This window comes from Schistocerca nitens, chromosome 5 (genome assembly GCF_023898315.1).
Source record: "Schistocerca nitens isolate TAMUIC-IGC-003100 chromosome 5, iqSchNite1.1, whole genome shotgun sequence".
Taxonomy (NCBI): Eukaryota; Metazoa; Arthropoda; class Insecta; order Orthoptera; family Acrididae; genus Schistocerca; species Schistocerca nitens.
Window position 1 is genome coordinate 109,254,018 of NC_064618.1, and position 13,726 is coordinate 109,267,743.

The 13,726-nt window shown below is 40.8% G+C and overlaps 1 protein-coding gene across 1 annotated transcript in view; it reads right to left on the reverse strand.

The window, feature by feature from the left end:
• The window catches only part of LOC126259844 (RNA-binding protein Raly-like), a 1,182,113-nt gene that overhangs the window by 471,552 nt on the left and 696,835 nt on the right, over positions 1–13,726 (reverse strand). Inside the window, exon 4 of the mRNA XM_049956900.1 lies at positions 3,464–3,542. Coding sequence (XP_049812857.1) covers positions 3,464–3,542 — 79 coding nt within the window. The remainder of the gene's footprint in view (positions 1–3,463; positions 3,543–13,726) is intronic.

Genomic DNA, 13,726 nt, shown 5'->3' on the forward strand with positions numbered 1-13,726 from the left:
TGCGCCTACGGTACGGCCATCTGTATCGCTGAGGCAAGCAAGCCTCCCCACCATCGGCAAGGTCCATGGTTCATGGGGGTTTGGATGTAGCTGTATTGCATTAATGTACTGGTGGATATTGTGTGGTACGGCTCCTGTAGTTCATAGTATAATTGGTATAATGTCAACTTCATCCTGATGCCACATGTCCTTGTCTTCCTCAGCCAGTTGGATGTATTTTTCAATTTTTTCTTCTGTTTTCTTTTGTATATTTGTTGTATTGGGTATGGATATTTCGATTAGTTGTGTTAATTTCTTCTTTTTATTGGTGAGTATGATGTCAGGTTTGTTATGTGGTGTTGTTTTATCTGTTATAATGGTTTCTGTTCCAGTATAATTTGTATTCATCATTCTCCAGTACATTTTGTGGTGCATACTTGTACGTGGGAACGTGTTGTTTTATTAGTTTATGTTGTATGGCAAGTTGTTGATTTATTATTTTTGCTACATTGTCATGTCTTCTGGGGTATTCTGTGTTTGCTAGTATTGTACATCCGCTTGTGATGTGATCTACTGTTTCTATTTGTTGTTTGCAAAGTCTGCATTTATCTGTTGTGGTATTGGGATTATTATTATTATTATTATTATTATTATTATTATTATTGTTAGTGTTATTAATTTACTGTGGCCATTCTGAGGACTCATTAACAGTGATAGTAAGTATATCAAAAGTTAGTGCAACGTAAATCGGAATTTGTTTACAAACTTTATTCATGAGGGTATTTTGACCCATCTTTGAACTACAAAAATGCGTTATATTTTCACCAAACGCATTCCGCTTTATTGAGTTAAAGCATCATCAGTGGTCTGTAATTAAGTTATTTACATTTTGATTTGATTAATTACAGACCACTGGTGATGCTTTACCTGAATAAAGCGAAACGCGTCTGGTGAAATAAATCATGCATTTTTGTAGCTACAACGACGGATCAAAATTACCCTCATGAATTATAAAACAACTACGGCCACTATGCCCACACAAATCAATAAATTAAACTTTATTCAACTGTAAGACCATTTTTGCTTGTTATTTAGGACCATAATTTCTTTTAGGCGATACATGTTCATGGAAGTTTCGTGATGTGGAATTTGGTCTGGTTTGGTCTAGTAAAAATGCGAATTTGCTGTCAAACATCTCACATGAAACGATGGGTGGCTGAAAACTGTTATATCCCTATGGTTACAAAGAGAAACCACCTTAAAACAAATGATTGTTTACTTTTTGTCAATTACTTCTTGCATTAGTTCCTTACTATTACAATAAAAGGTATTTTCTAAAAAAATTTAAAATTATATATTTTTCATATTTTTAGGACTCGAAGAGTCGCAAATTTCTTTCAAAATGTACAGGCGTACGTCTGGCGAACGCGAAATGCAGTATAGTCTAGTGCTTCATGCAAACTGTACTGGAGACATGCATGACAGCTTCGGTGAGTCACCCACTGAAGCAAAATCTCTGACCAGTCACTGTTATGTTCAACATAAAAAAAAAAAAAAAAAAAAAAAAAAAAAACTTATGTTCTCGTATAGGTGACATTTGACTAACAGTGTGTTCTACGGCAATGCTGGGCATCAGAACAAAGAAAATAAAAAACAAATAAAAAAATTACTCCTACACAAGAAACCGAACTCTCCAACTCGAGTATTCTAACGCAATACTCTAATAGCTTCACCAACTGCGCAGACCACTGAATTACGATACTTGCAGCATATGTAATTACACTGTTACCAAAATGCCTTTCTTTGACATCGTTTTCAACCGAAAATAAGCACCACCTTCGTACGGTTGGTACGCAAGGAATCGCTCTGTAAAAAATATTGCGATCTACCGTAGAAAAGTGCAAACATGTGCACCGAAATCTCCTACGAAAGCACAGAGTGAAATGTTTGAAAGACAGTTTAAAAGAGAACAACAAAATGAATGCAGGGCGCACATCCAGATCCAACAATCAGTACTACCGCACAGCAGCAGACTGGAAATGCTGGCTGCATCTGACGAAGGTGGGTCAAGATAAGAAACGGATTTCGCTGCCGATGAGTTTTTATATTTAAGCAGAAAAATAACTGACGATGGTCCGAGTAGAGGGGACATAAAACGCAGCCTTGCAAGAGCAAGAAATGTGTTTCTGAAATAGAGAGCCGGCCGGGGTGGCGGAGCTCTTCTAGGCGCCACAGTCTGGAATCGCGCGACCGCTACGGTCGCAAGGTCGAATCCTGCCGCGGACATGGATGTGTGTGGTGTCCTTTGGTTAGTTATGCTTCAGTGGTTCTAAGTTCTAGGTGACTGATGACTTCAGAAGTTAAGTCCCATAGTGCTCAGAGCCATTTGAACCATTTTCGGAGTAGAGAAATTTGTTAAATTCAAGCGTTAGTAAGTCTTTTCTGGAGGTATTTGCCTCGAATGTAGCTTTGTACAGAAATTAAAAGTGGTCGATACAAAGTTCAGACGATAAGAACTTTGAAGGTTTCGAAACGTGTTGCTACCGAAGAATGCTGAAAGTAGATGGATAGATTGAACAGCTAATGAGAAGTTAGTGAACGAAAATGGAAAGTAATGAAATTTACGCCACAATTTGACTAAGAGAAGGGGTCGGTCGACATAAAACAGCCTGTGGCATGAAGGAATCGTGAGTTGGTAATGGAGGAATGTGTATATGGAAGGGGGGGAGGGGTAATTTGTAGGGGACACTCGCTCTCAACTACATTAAGCAGGTTCAAATGGATGTGGGTTGCACTAGTTGTAGCGACCGAGCGAGGTGGCGCAGTGGTTAGCACACTGGACTCGCATTCGGGAGGACGACGGTTTAATCCCGTCTCCAGCCATCCTGATTTAGGTTTTCCGGGATTTCCCTAAATCGTTTCAGGCAAATGCCGGGATGGTTCCTTTGAAAGGGCACGGCCGATTTCCTTCCCAATCCTTCCCTAACCCGAGCTTGCGCTCCGTTTCTAATGACCTCGTTGTCGACGGGACGTTAAACACTACCCACCACCACCACCACTAGTTGTAGCGAGATGAAGAGGCTTGAACAGGATAGAGCAGCCTGCAGAGCTACGCCAGATGATCACAAACACAGCTGTGAGGTGTAAATAGCATTGTTAATGGAAGCTAACCCATCAGACCCTCACGAGAAAACGCCAATATGGTGTCGCCGGTCCAAAATTGGACATGTACGCGAGACGACAGCTACCTGACAATACGTTAGACACCAGTGACACGATTACGAAAATCTATATTCTTACCGAAATTCTTCTGTTGACAGCACTTAGAGCAGGACCTTAATGAGAGTGATACGGACTGTGGGAGGTTACGTATTTATAACGCTGCGTATATTTTGCTTTGCGAATGAAGCGAACATGCGCGTTAACTGGGCACCAAGTACTCCTGTTCATACAGTGTGACAGTGTGACTGCAGTAAGTACTTACCAGTCGTTGCCGGTCTTGGCGACATTCTGTCGCTTCCGACCCGTCTGATGTGGCTTGGGTTCTGCCACCATGTTCACATCTGCAACACAAAACAAACATACAGTATGCACATTTTGTACAAACCAATATAAATATTCCGTGTGAGTCTTGGGTATGTGTGATGAACCTATCATGTATTGGAGGCTGTTTGAGTAGAAAATGTCGAAAAGACAAACAAAATTAAAATAAAAACTGGCTCTGGCGATATTCTCCTCCAGCGAGCACCTCCATGTCTACTCGCTCTGTGACATCATGTCCACGTCACAACCATGCCGGCCAATTGCAGGGACGAATTCCAGTAGTTTTGGGTCGGAACCTTATTTAAGTCATAAAACAGTTTTAGTAGTTTAACTCACATTTTTAGCCGTTTATTTGGCTGAAATTCTTGTACTTATATTAAAGAGATGTTAAGCATTTACATGCATTGCACTCCGCCGTCAGACCGCAAGTGGTCCATGGGACCATCCGACCGCCGTGTCATCCTCAGCTCTCCCAGTCGTTACGATGGTTTTCTTTGACCAGAGCCGCTACTATTCGATCGAGTAGCTCCTCAAAAATTTTAGTTTCAGCTAGTAATAGCGAATACCCTGTTCAAGAATCACAAGAGGAGGAGGTATACTTGGAAAAGGCCGGGAGATACGGGAAGATTTCAATTAGATTACATCATGGTCAGACAGAGATTCCGAAATCAGATACTGGATTGTAAGGCGTACCCAGGAGCAGATATAGACTCAGATCACAATATAGTACTGATGAAGAGTAGGCTGAAGTTCAAGACATTAGTCGGGAAGAATCAATACGCAAAGAAGTGGGATACGGAAGTACTAAGGAATGACGAGATACGTTCGACGTTCTCTAACGCTATAGATACAGCAATAAGGAATAGCGCAGTAGGCAGTACAGTTGAAGAGGAATGGACATCTCTAAAAAGGGCCATCACAGAAGTTGGGAAGGAAAACATAGGTACAAAGAAGGTAACTGCGAAGAAACCATGGGTAACAGAAGAAATACTTCAGTTGATTGATGAAAGGAGGAAGTACAAACATGTTCCGGGAAAATCAGGAATACAGAAATACAAGTCGCCGAGGAGTGAAATAAAAAGGAAGTGCAGGGAAGCTAAGACGAAATGGCTGCAGGAAGAACGTGAAGACATCAAAAAAGATATGATTGTCTGAAGGACAGACTCAGCATACAGGAAAGTCAAAATAACCTTTGGTGACATTAAAAGCAACGGTGGTAACATTAAGAGTGCAACAGGAATTCCACTGTTAAATGCACAGGAGAGAGCAGATAGGTGGAAAGCCTCTATGAGGGTGAAGATTTAGAAGAGATAGGGGATCCAGTATTAGAATCGGAATTTAAAAGAGCTTTAGAGGACTTACGGTCAAATAAGGCAGAAGGGATAGATAACATTCCATCAGAATTTCTAAAATCATTGGGGGAAGTGGCAACAAAACGACTATTCACGTTGGTGTGTAGAATATATGAGTCTGGCGACATACCATCTGACTTTCGGAAAAGCATCATCCACACAATTCCGAAGACGGCAAGAGCTGACAGGTGCGAGAATTATCGCACAATCAGCTTAACAGCTCATACATCGAAGCTGCTTACAAGATTAATATACAGAAGAATGGAAAAGAAAATTGAGAATGCGCTAGGTGACGATCAGTTTGGCTTTAGGAAAAGTAAAGGGACGAGAGAGGCAATTCTGACGTTACGGCTAATAATGGAAGCAAGGCTAAAGAAAAATCAAGACACTTTCATAGGATTTGTCGACCTGGAAAAAGCGTTCGACAATATAAAATGGTTCAAGCTGTTCGAGATTCTAAAAAAAGTAGGGGTAAGCTATAGGGAGAGACGGGTCATATACAATATGTACAACAACCAAGAGGGAATAATAAGAGTGGACGATCAAGAACGAAGTGCTCGTATTATGAAGGGTGTAAAACAAGGCTGTAGCCCTTCGCCCCTACTCTTCAATCTGTACATCGAGGAAGCAATGATGGAAATAAAAGAAAGGTTCAGGAGTGGAATTAAAATACAAGGTGAAGTGATATCAATGATACGATTCGCTGATGACATTGCTATCCTGAGTGAAAGTGAAGAAAAATTAAATGATCTGCTGAACGGCATGAACAGTCTAATGAGTACACAGTATGGTCTGAGAGTAAATCGGAGAAAGACGAAGGTAATGAGAAGTAGTAGAAATGAGAACAGCGAGAAACTTAACATCAGGATTGATGGTCATGAAGTCAATGAAGTTAAGGAATTCTGCTACCTAGGCAGTAAAATAACCAATGAGCAAGGAGCAAGGAGGACATCAAAAGCAGACTCGCTATGGCAAAAAAGGCATTTCTGGCCAAGAGAAGTCTACTAATATCAAATACCGGCCTTAATTTGAGGAAGAAATTTCTGAGGATGTACGTCTGGAGTACAGCATTATATCGTAGTGAAACATGGACTGTGGGAAAACCGGAAGAGAAGAGAATCGAAGCATTTGAGATGTGGTGCTATAGACGAATGTTGAAAATTAGGTGGACTGATAAGGTAAGGAAAGAGGTTCTACGCAGAATCGGAGAGGAAAGGAATATGTGGAAAACACTGATAAGGAGAAGGGACAGGATGATAGGACATCTGCTAAGACATGAGGGAATGACTTCCATGGTACTAGATGGAGCTGTAGAGGGCAAAAACTGTAGAGGAAGACAGAGATTGGAATACGTCAAGCAAATTATTGTGGACGTCGGTTGCAAGTGCTACTCTGAGATGAAGAGGTTAGCACAGGAAAGGAATTCGTGGCGGGCCGCATCAAACCGGATGGTCATCCATCCAAGTGCCGGCCACACCCGACAGCGCTTAATTTACGTGCATGAGGTTAAATGTACATGTATTGTGTTGGTGCATAAGTTCGTAGTGTTTTTCCACAGTTTAATAAACACAACAGATTCTCATGACACAGACTTTACTCATCAATACTAAAATATCCTTACAACAGTGTGCCAACGCTGGGGTAACTTTTCGATTCCGCCATTTTAGAAATCACGTGGTTTTGTGTCGAAGGACTCGTCAAGTCATGTTCGGTACGCATTTTCATCCGGGAAGGAAGTTCCTTGGATAGAGAACGGAAAAAGGGAAAATCTGAGGGCGTAAGATTAGGTGAATGAGATGCGTGCGTAATGACTTCCCAACCCGGTGGCGCGGTGGTCAGTTTCCACCAGTGTAGGTCTCCCCAATGCTGCGCTGCGCTCGTTGTAGTCTCGTGGCCACCCCCTCGCGCCGGCTGAATCCCTGGCCCTGGCAGCATCAAGAGGCGGCTTCTGGTATGGCGGTGGCGCCACACGGCCGACACCCACCGACCGGCCGTCGTCCCCCGCGGAAAAGGGTGAATGAGATATGGAAGGGTGAATGAAGTATGGAAGTGAAATCACCCAAACCCAGAGACTCAGTGGAATCATTCACACAACTTGCGTAACCGAAAATACTCGCGTCAGTCGGTTGTCTCGCACTGAATGAAGCCACTCAAGTCCGCTCAGTCAGTGAAAATATTCATGTGGCTGACGTGGCCGCAGAGACTACTTTCGGTTGGTTCACCGATAAAACCACTGAAGGAAAGAAACAGTCCTCTAGCCAGTCGGTTGTTGAAAACAGTCGGTTCTCCCATCACTAGGAGAAACTTTAATATTGCTCCTGTTCACATTGTTCTGTTGTAAGTAGGCTGTTTATGTTTTCTTATTGGTAACGCCATGTAGCGCTCTATATGAAAATCACTGGCTGTGCTGTGTGCAGTCTGTGGTTGGGTGGCATTGTTGTAATATTCGCCATTCTGCTTTGTTTTAATGCTCATGTGTGAAGTTGGTGTTTCAAAAGTTATTCTGATCTTTTATGTATGAACTTATGTCATAATTCCTGTAACACTGATGTATATGTATATTTCTATTCTTTTGTAAAGCCTGTATTACTACAAATGTTATCTGTATTGTTATGTTCTTTAATTTGGTAATTGTGCATAGGGAAATGGAGCGGGCTGCAAATAATGGTGTAGGCAGTGAAACAATTAGTGAACAGGGACGCATTATCGATCGATCGGTCGGCAACAGCTCGCCTCAGGAATCCGAAATGACAGAACACAATATTACAAATACTGTAGACTCAGCTTTTTGGTCCTCACCGTTTTCTCAAATGAGTCAAGTCACATTTTCTGCTTGTCAAAACGTTAATGTTGCCGGTGAAAATGCACTGCCAAAAAGCATAGAGAAATACATTCCAGACACTAATACATTATTATTGCAATTAATGCAACAAATGGAACAAAATCAGAGACAAACACAGCAAAGGCTTCAAAAGTTAGACACAATGGAACAACATCAGAGACAAACACAGAAACATTTGGACGCAATGAAACAAAATCTTCACACTACGCTTGAACAAACACATGAAGATTTAACTACTGATTTACATAAAATCGAATCGAAATGTCAAAAACACACGTTAAAACACAAATTTGTGAGCATTTTCAACCTATTTTTTCGCGGTATGAAAATGCATTACAGAATCACGAAGCAGCCATAAAAGAACTGCCAACTATTGTTCATGAAAATCATGAGACCTTGCAAGCTAAAATTGACTCAGTTCATCTACCGATTCGGTTACGCAACTTGCAAAAACTCAGGAAAACTTAAAGGACACAGTAGATACGATTTCAACACAAATGGACACTCTGAAACTTGGTTCAGAAAAACACACAGAGAAAATAATTTCACTATCGGATAAAAGTAGCCGAACTTTCAGATCAGTTCACCAACTTATCTACAAAGGTAGATGACGATCTGAATGACACAAGACCTGTAGCCTTCACGGACACTGAAGAGTATGAACAAATTAGAAAATTCAAACAAAATCAAAATCAAATTAATACACAGTACAAAAGAGAAATCCGGGAAGTACAAGATCATTTGGCACAAGTAATACAAGAATTACATATTTCAGAGGACACTCGCGCTCCAGTACGGGAGGAGGCACATAGAAATACGGAACAACCACAAAATAATAACACAGGACACTTCGGAAATTATGAAAGAAATTGGCAAGGCGCATTGGATTTTGAGATGGACCCGCCGAAACGAAGTAACAGTGAGTGATGTGCGACTCGCCGACACGATGATTTTGACTATAAGCTGTTCATTTCTACACGTAAATTCAAAACATTTAAGAATTCTGACAACGACATTCATCCACAAGCATGGCTTCATCAATTCTCTCATTGTTTTCCTCCCAACTGGTCATTGGAGCACAGGTTAGAATTTATGCATGGCTACTTGTAGAATGAACCAGCTGTAAGAATGCGATCGGTCATTCACGATTGTCACAGTGAAGGAGAATTTTATCATGCCTTCCTCTCAGCGTATTGGTCTCAAGCTATACAAGACCGAGTAAAACATAGCATCATAATGATGAAACGTTTCGAACGATCTGAATTTTCCGGTCTTTTCAAATATTTTGAAGACATGTTGCATAAGAATCAATATCTTTCAAACCCATACAGCCCCTCAGAACTCATCCGCATTTGCTTAATCAAACTGCCTGAACATTTACGACATATTATTTTAGCAGGACGTTGCAAAGACGACATTGAAGCTTTTCAGGGACTGTTACAAGAACTGGAAATTGACACTGACAATCGCGGAACGCGAAAACAGGAGCACAACAATTACAGGTCACATCTGTCACAATTCCGCGATAACAGAAATAATACACGACAAGGCTATTCTTACTTACAACGTAAATCGTGACCAAAACAGACACCACCCATATGACAACCACTGGCAGAGTAATAGTTACAGAGAAAGATCGCATTTTCGTAGTAATGAATGTGACAGAGACAACCATAGAAACAGACAATATGGGAACCAAAATAATTATTATCAAGGGAGACAGAATAACTTCAGACGCAACGGTCCAGCGCGCAGTTACGATTCCGGGAGAAATTCCCCTCCACATGACCGACAACAAGAAACTATATAAACTACCGACAAAATAACAGACCTGAATTCCATCAGAACTGGCGAGCTTCAAACAGGGCAGGGCCTTCTCGTCAAGGTGAATTTGTAGAAGTTAGGTCTCCTAATCCCAATAACGACGCATGCCAACAAAGAGATAGTAGACAATGACTCACACCGCAGGCAGTCACGTGCGCCGGCTGGCTCAGAGAAAAATAACATAGACGCTAACCTTGAGAAAAATTTGAGCATTCTTTACCGATGTACCATATACCACATGATAATTTCGTTGAAGCTGGAGCTCTGCGTACTGGGAAGAGTAAAGGTTTACACCACATTTCACATATAAAACCGTTTATTGAAAGATAATCTGCTTTTTAACTTTGTCTTTGCCATATAACTTTTCACTTTACTTTACTAGTATGCTTTGTCAGACTTACGAGGGTTGCCCAGTAAATAATGCCCCATTTTTTTTTTCTCCGAAATAAAAAATATTAGAAATGTGAAACTTTAGGTGCGAGTTATTTGAAGTTTCCCGCGTGTGTACGCAAAGTTTCAATTTCCTCCGACAGAGAGCGGTGGTGTAGGAATGTTCTAAAATGGCGTCTGCAAGTGACATCCGTCAGAAACAACGTGCAGTGATTGAATTTCTCGTAGCAGAGGAAGAAACCGTGGGCAATATTCATAAACGCTTGTGCAACGTCTACGGAACATCTGCAGTCGATAGGAGTACTGTTGGTCGCTGGGCACAGAGGGTGAAAGCATCAGAGGGCGGTGCTGCGGAGCTCCGAGATTTGCCGCGGTCCGGAAGGCCTCCCACGGCTGTCACGCCTGACATGTTGCAGCGGGCTGATGTTCTCATTCGACGGGATCGACGCATTACGACTCGACAATTGGCACTGGAGTTGTCAGTAAGCAAAGGAAGTGTGGATGTGATTATCAATCAGCTTGGATACTCAAAAGTGTGTGCAAGATGGGTTCCTCGGTGTCTTACTGTCGATCACAAATCCCAAAGAAAAGACATTTCTTTCGATTTGTTGCGACGCTTTCACGTTGACGGGGGGGCCTTTTTGTCACGGATTGTGACAGGTGATGAAACTTGGGTGCATCATTTTGAGCCCGAAACAAAAAGACAATCGATGGAATGGCGTCATGCTTATTCTCCACAGAAGAAAAAATTCAAAACAGGTCCTTCAGCCGGAAAAGTCATGATGACTGTGTTTTGGGATTGCGAGGGCGTAATTCTCATTGATGTGATGCCAAAAGGCAGTACCATTAATTCAGAGGCTTATGTCAAAACATTAGACAAACTTAAGCAGCGCTTCCGGCGCCTTGGGCGTCATGTTAACCCACAGGATGTTTTGATTCAGCATGATAACGCTCGTCCTCACACAAGTTTGAGGACTTGTGAACACATCGAGAAACTGGGTTGGATAGTGTTACCCCATCCACCCTACAGCCCCGATTTGGCTCCTTCAGACTTTCACTTGTTTGGGCCAATGAAGAATTTCATTCGTGGAAGACGTTTTGCCGATGACGAAGAAGTGATTCACGAAGTGACAACCTGGCTCCGTAGGCAGAGTAAAGATTTTTACCGGCAGGGAATACACGCTCTTGTGTCTCGCTGGAAAAAGGCCGTCGAACTTGAAGGAGATTATGTGGAAAAATAAAGCAAGTAGACAAAACATCAGTCTTTCACATATGTAAATTTGATTGTTGTGGAATAAATACTTCTGGAGGAAAAAAATATGGGGCATTATTTACTGGGCAACCCTCGTAGAATCTGTTAATATGCAACAATGTTTGAAGTTAAATATCCAGTCAAGAACCAAGAGAACTTATTTAAACAGAAATTACGAATGCATTGTTATTGTGAACAGACGACACAGTGTTATTGTGTGTGTACATTCTTGCTTGTCAGTTGCACGATTACGTAACGACTATAAGGCTCACATACTTAGAACATTTACCAGTACTGCTAATGATATTTTAATGCAACATTTTGGTTTACTTGAAAATACATTCTGCATTTAAAGTACTTTCTGTGAGATACCAGACGACACAGTTGTTAGTTTATGTGATAGCTACACGATTTTATTACGACGCTACTAATGAGTGACAATTTACAATGTTGCTTTTTCAGTGTTTCTGTTTTATATCTGCACAGTTTTTCTGTATTATTCTGGAAAGTAAAACATGTTTTAGTAGTAACGTTTGTGGTATAGCTACAATGAGACATCCTTTTCCGTAGCACAATAATACGTTACATTATAGTACTTTCTTGATCACGGTAAGGTACGTAATAACTACGATATCTATACGCAAAGAATTTCACTTTCATTTATGATGAGGTAAGTACATTGACTTCTGCAGAACTTAGCTTTCGGAGGACGATAACTACGACACTTCCACAGAGATTATCTTACAACAAGATGCACAGTTTAGCGCTACAGTACACATATTTGAGTGATTAATTTTGTACTTAAAACATTTGTTTTTAAAGATATTTGAAGTACAATGATACAAAGTTTTTCCGTGATACATTTCATTCCATTGCAATAATCTGTAACACCTGAGGGTATAATTACATTAATCCTCAGAGGGTACACGCCTACTTTGTGTGCCATGTGTTTGGCAAGCACAAGGAGCCCTAGCTAATATGGTATTTGCTTATACAACTTTACACATCGGTACCATATTTCTCTAACACATAAATTACACAGCTATCTGATCATTTAACTGAGAGACAAACATTTTTTTTACTACATCAGTGCACATGTTTACGCAGTTACACAGTTGGATAATTTCACACTTATGAAATTGTATTTTGTCTGTACTTTGTGAACTGTTCAAATTTTTTCGGAGCCATTGTGATGCTATGAGAGCTTCGAATGATGTATTTGGTATGGGATCATGATTTTTAAAGTACGTTTGAGGTAGATGACACTACTGAAATGAGCAGAGATTTTTTTTTAAATTATTCCAGAAAGCTACGACGTTTTTGAGATTTGACTGAGGTGTTATGATGTTATTTTTACGACGACGATGTGTATTATGCTGCTGAGGTATGTTTATGATCAATAAGCTGATGCTATATGAGGAATTTGATTATGCTACGTATTTGTTATGATGAAATATTGAAGAGGTGTCGACGAATATGTAACTGTGTAATAAGGTAAGGAATACTGAGTAGTGGTTAGGGACTCTGATTTGTGGAAAAGGATGTTGGAAACCAAGAATCGTACTTTAGAATTATGAAATGTGTGTACATGTGTGAATGTATCACAATGCCACTGAAAATTTTTTTGGACACTCTTATATTCATAGGTTTTGTTTCTACACATTTGCAACGCAAATTCTCGACCTGTGAAATTTTTTTGGACAGTTATATTTGTGGTGTCACCGCCAGACACCACACTTGCTAGGTGGTAGCTTAAATCGGCCGCGGTCCATTAGTACATGTCGGACCCGCGTGTTGCCACTGTCAGGATCGCAGACCGAGCGCCACCACAAGGCAGGTCTCGAGAGACGTACTAGCACTCGCCCCAGTTGTACGACGACGTTGCTAGCGACTACACTGACGAAGCCTTTCTCTTATTTGCCGAGAGACAGTTAGAATAGCCTTCAGCTAAGTTAATGGCTACGACCTAGCAAGGCGCCATTTGTACCATTGCATGTATCTCAAGATAGTCTCACTTGTATCATCAAGAATGCTGTATACCAAAGGACGATATAAAAGTTAAGTGTTCTAGTAGCTACGTTCTTTTCTTTATCACATTCATCACGTATCCTGTTCCAGACTTCGCGCCAGTCGGCGTGTGTGTACGTGTGCCCTTTCGGCTACCCGACTCTGTGGACTGGCTGCCTTGTCAGTCCACTACAGAAAGCATGCTTGGATAGGATTTTTTTGGTGGAAACAAATGTTGAAATAAGACGAAAAATCTATGGAATGAAGTTTTGGGTTGGACTGCAGTACCAAATGTCACACTGAAAACAAACCCTGTCCTGTATTTTTGTGTTATTACACTGTGTGAATTTGTGTTTTTCCTGTCTTTATGTCTTTATCTAATAAGAGCTATATTGTAGAATTTTTCAAATAATATGTTATTTACCTTGTAAATATGCTTAGACATTATTTATTCTGCATTGTTTTAATGCTCATGTGTGAAGTTGGTGTTTCAAAAGTTATTCTGATCTTTTATGTATGAACTTATGTCATAATTCC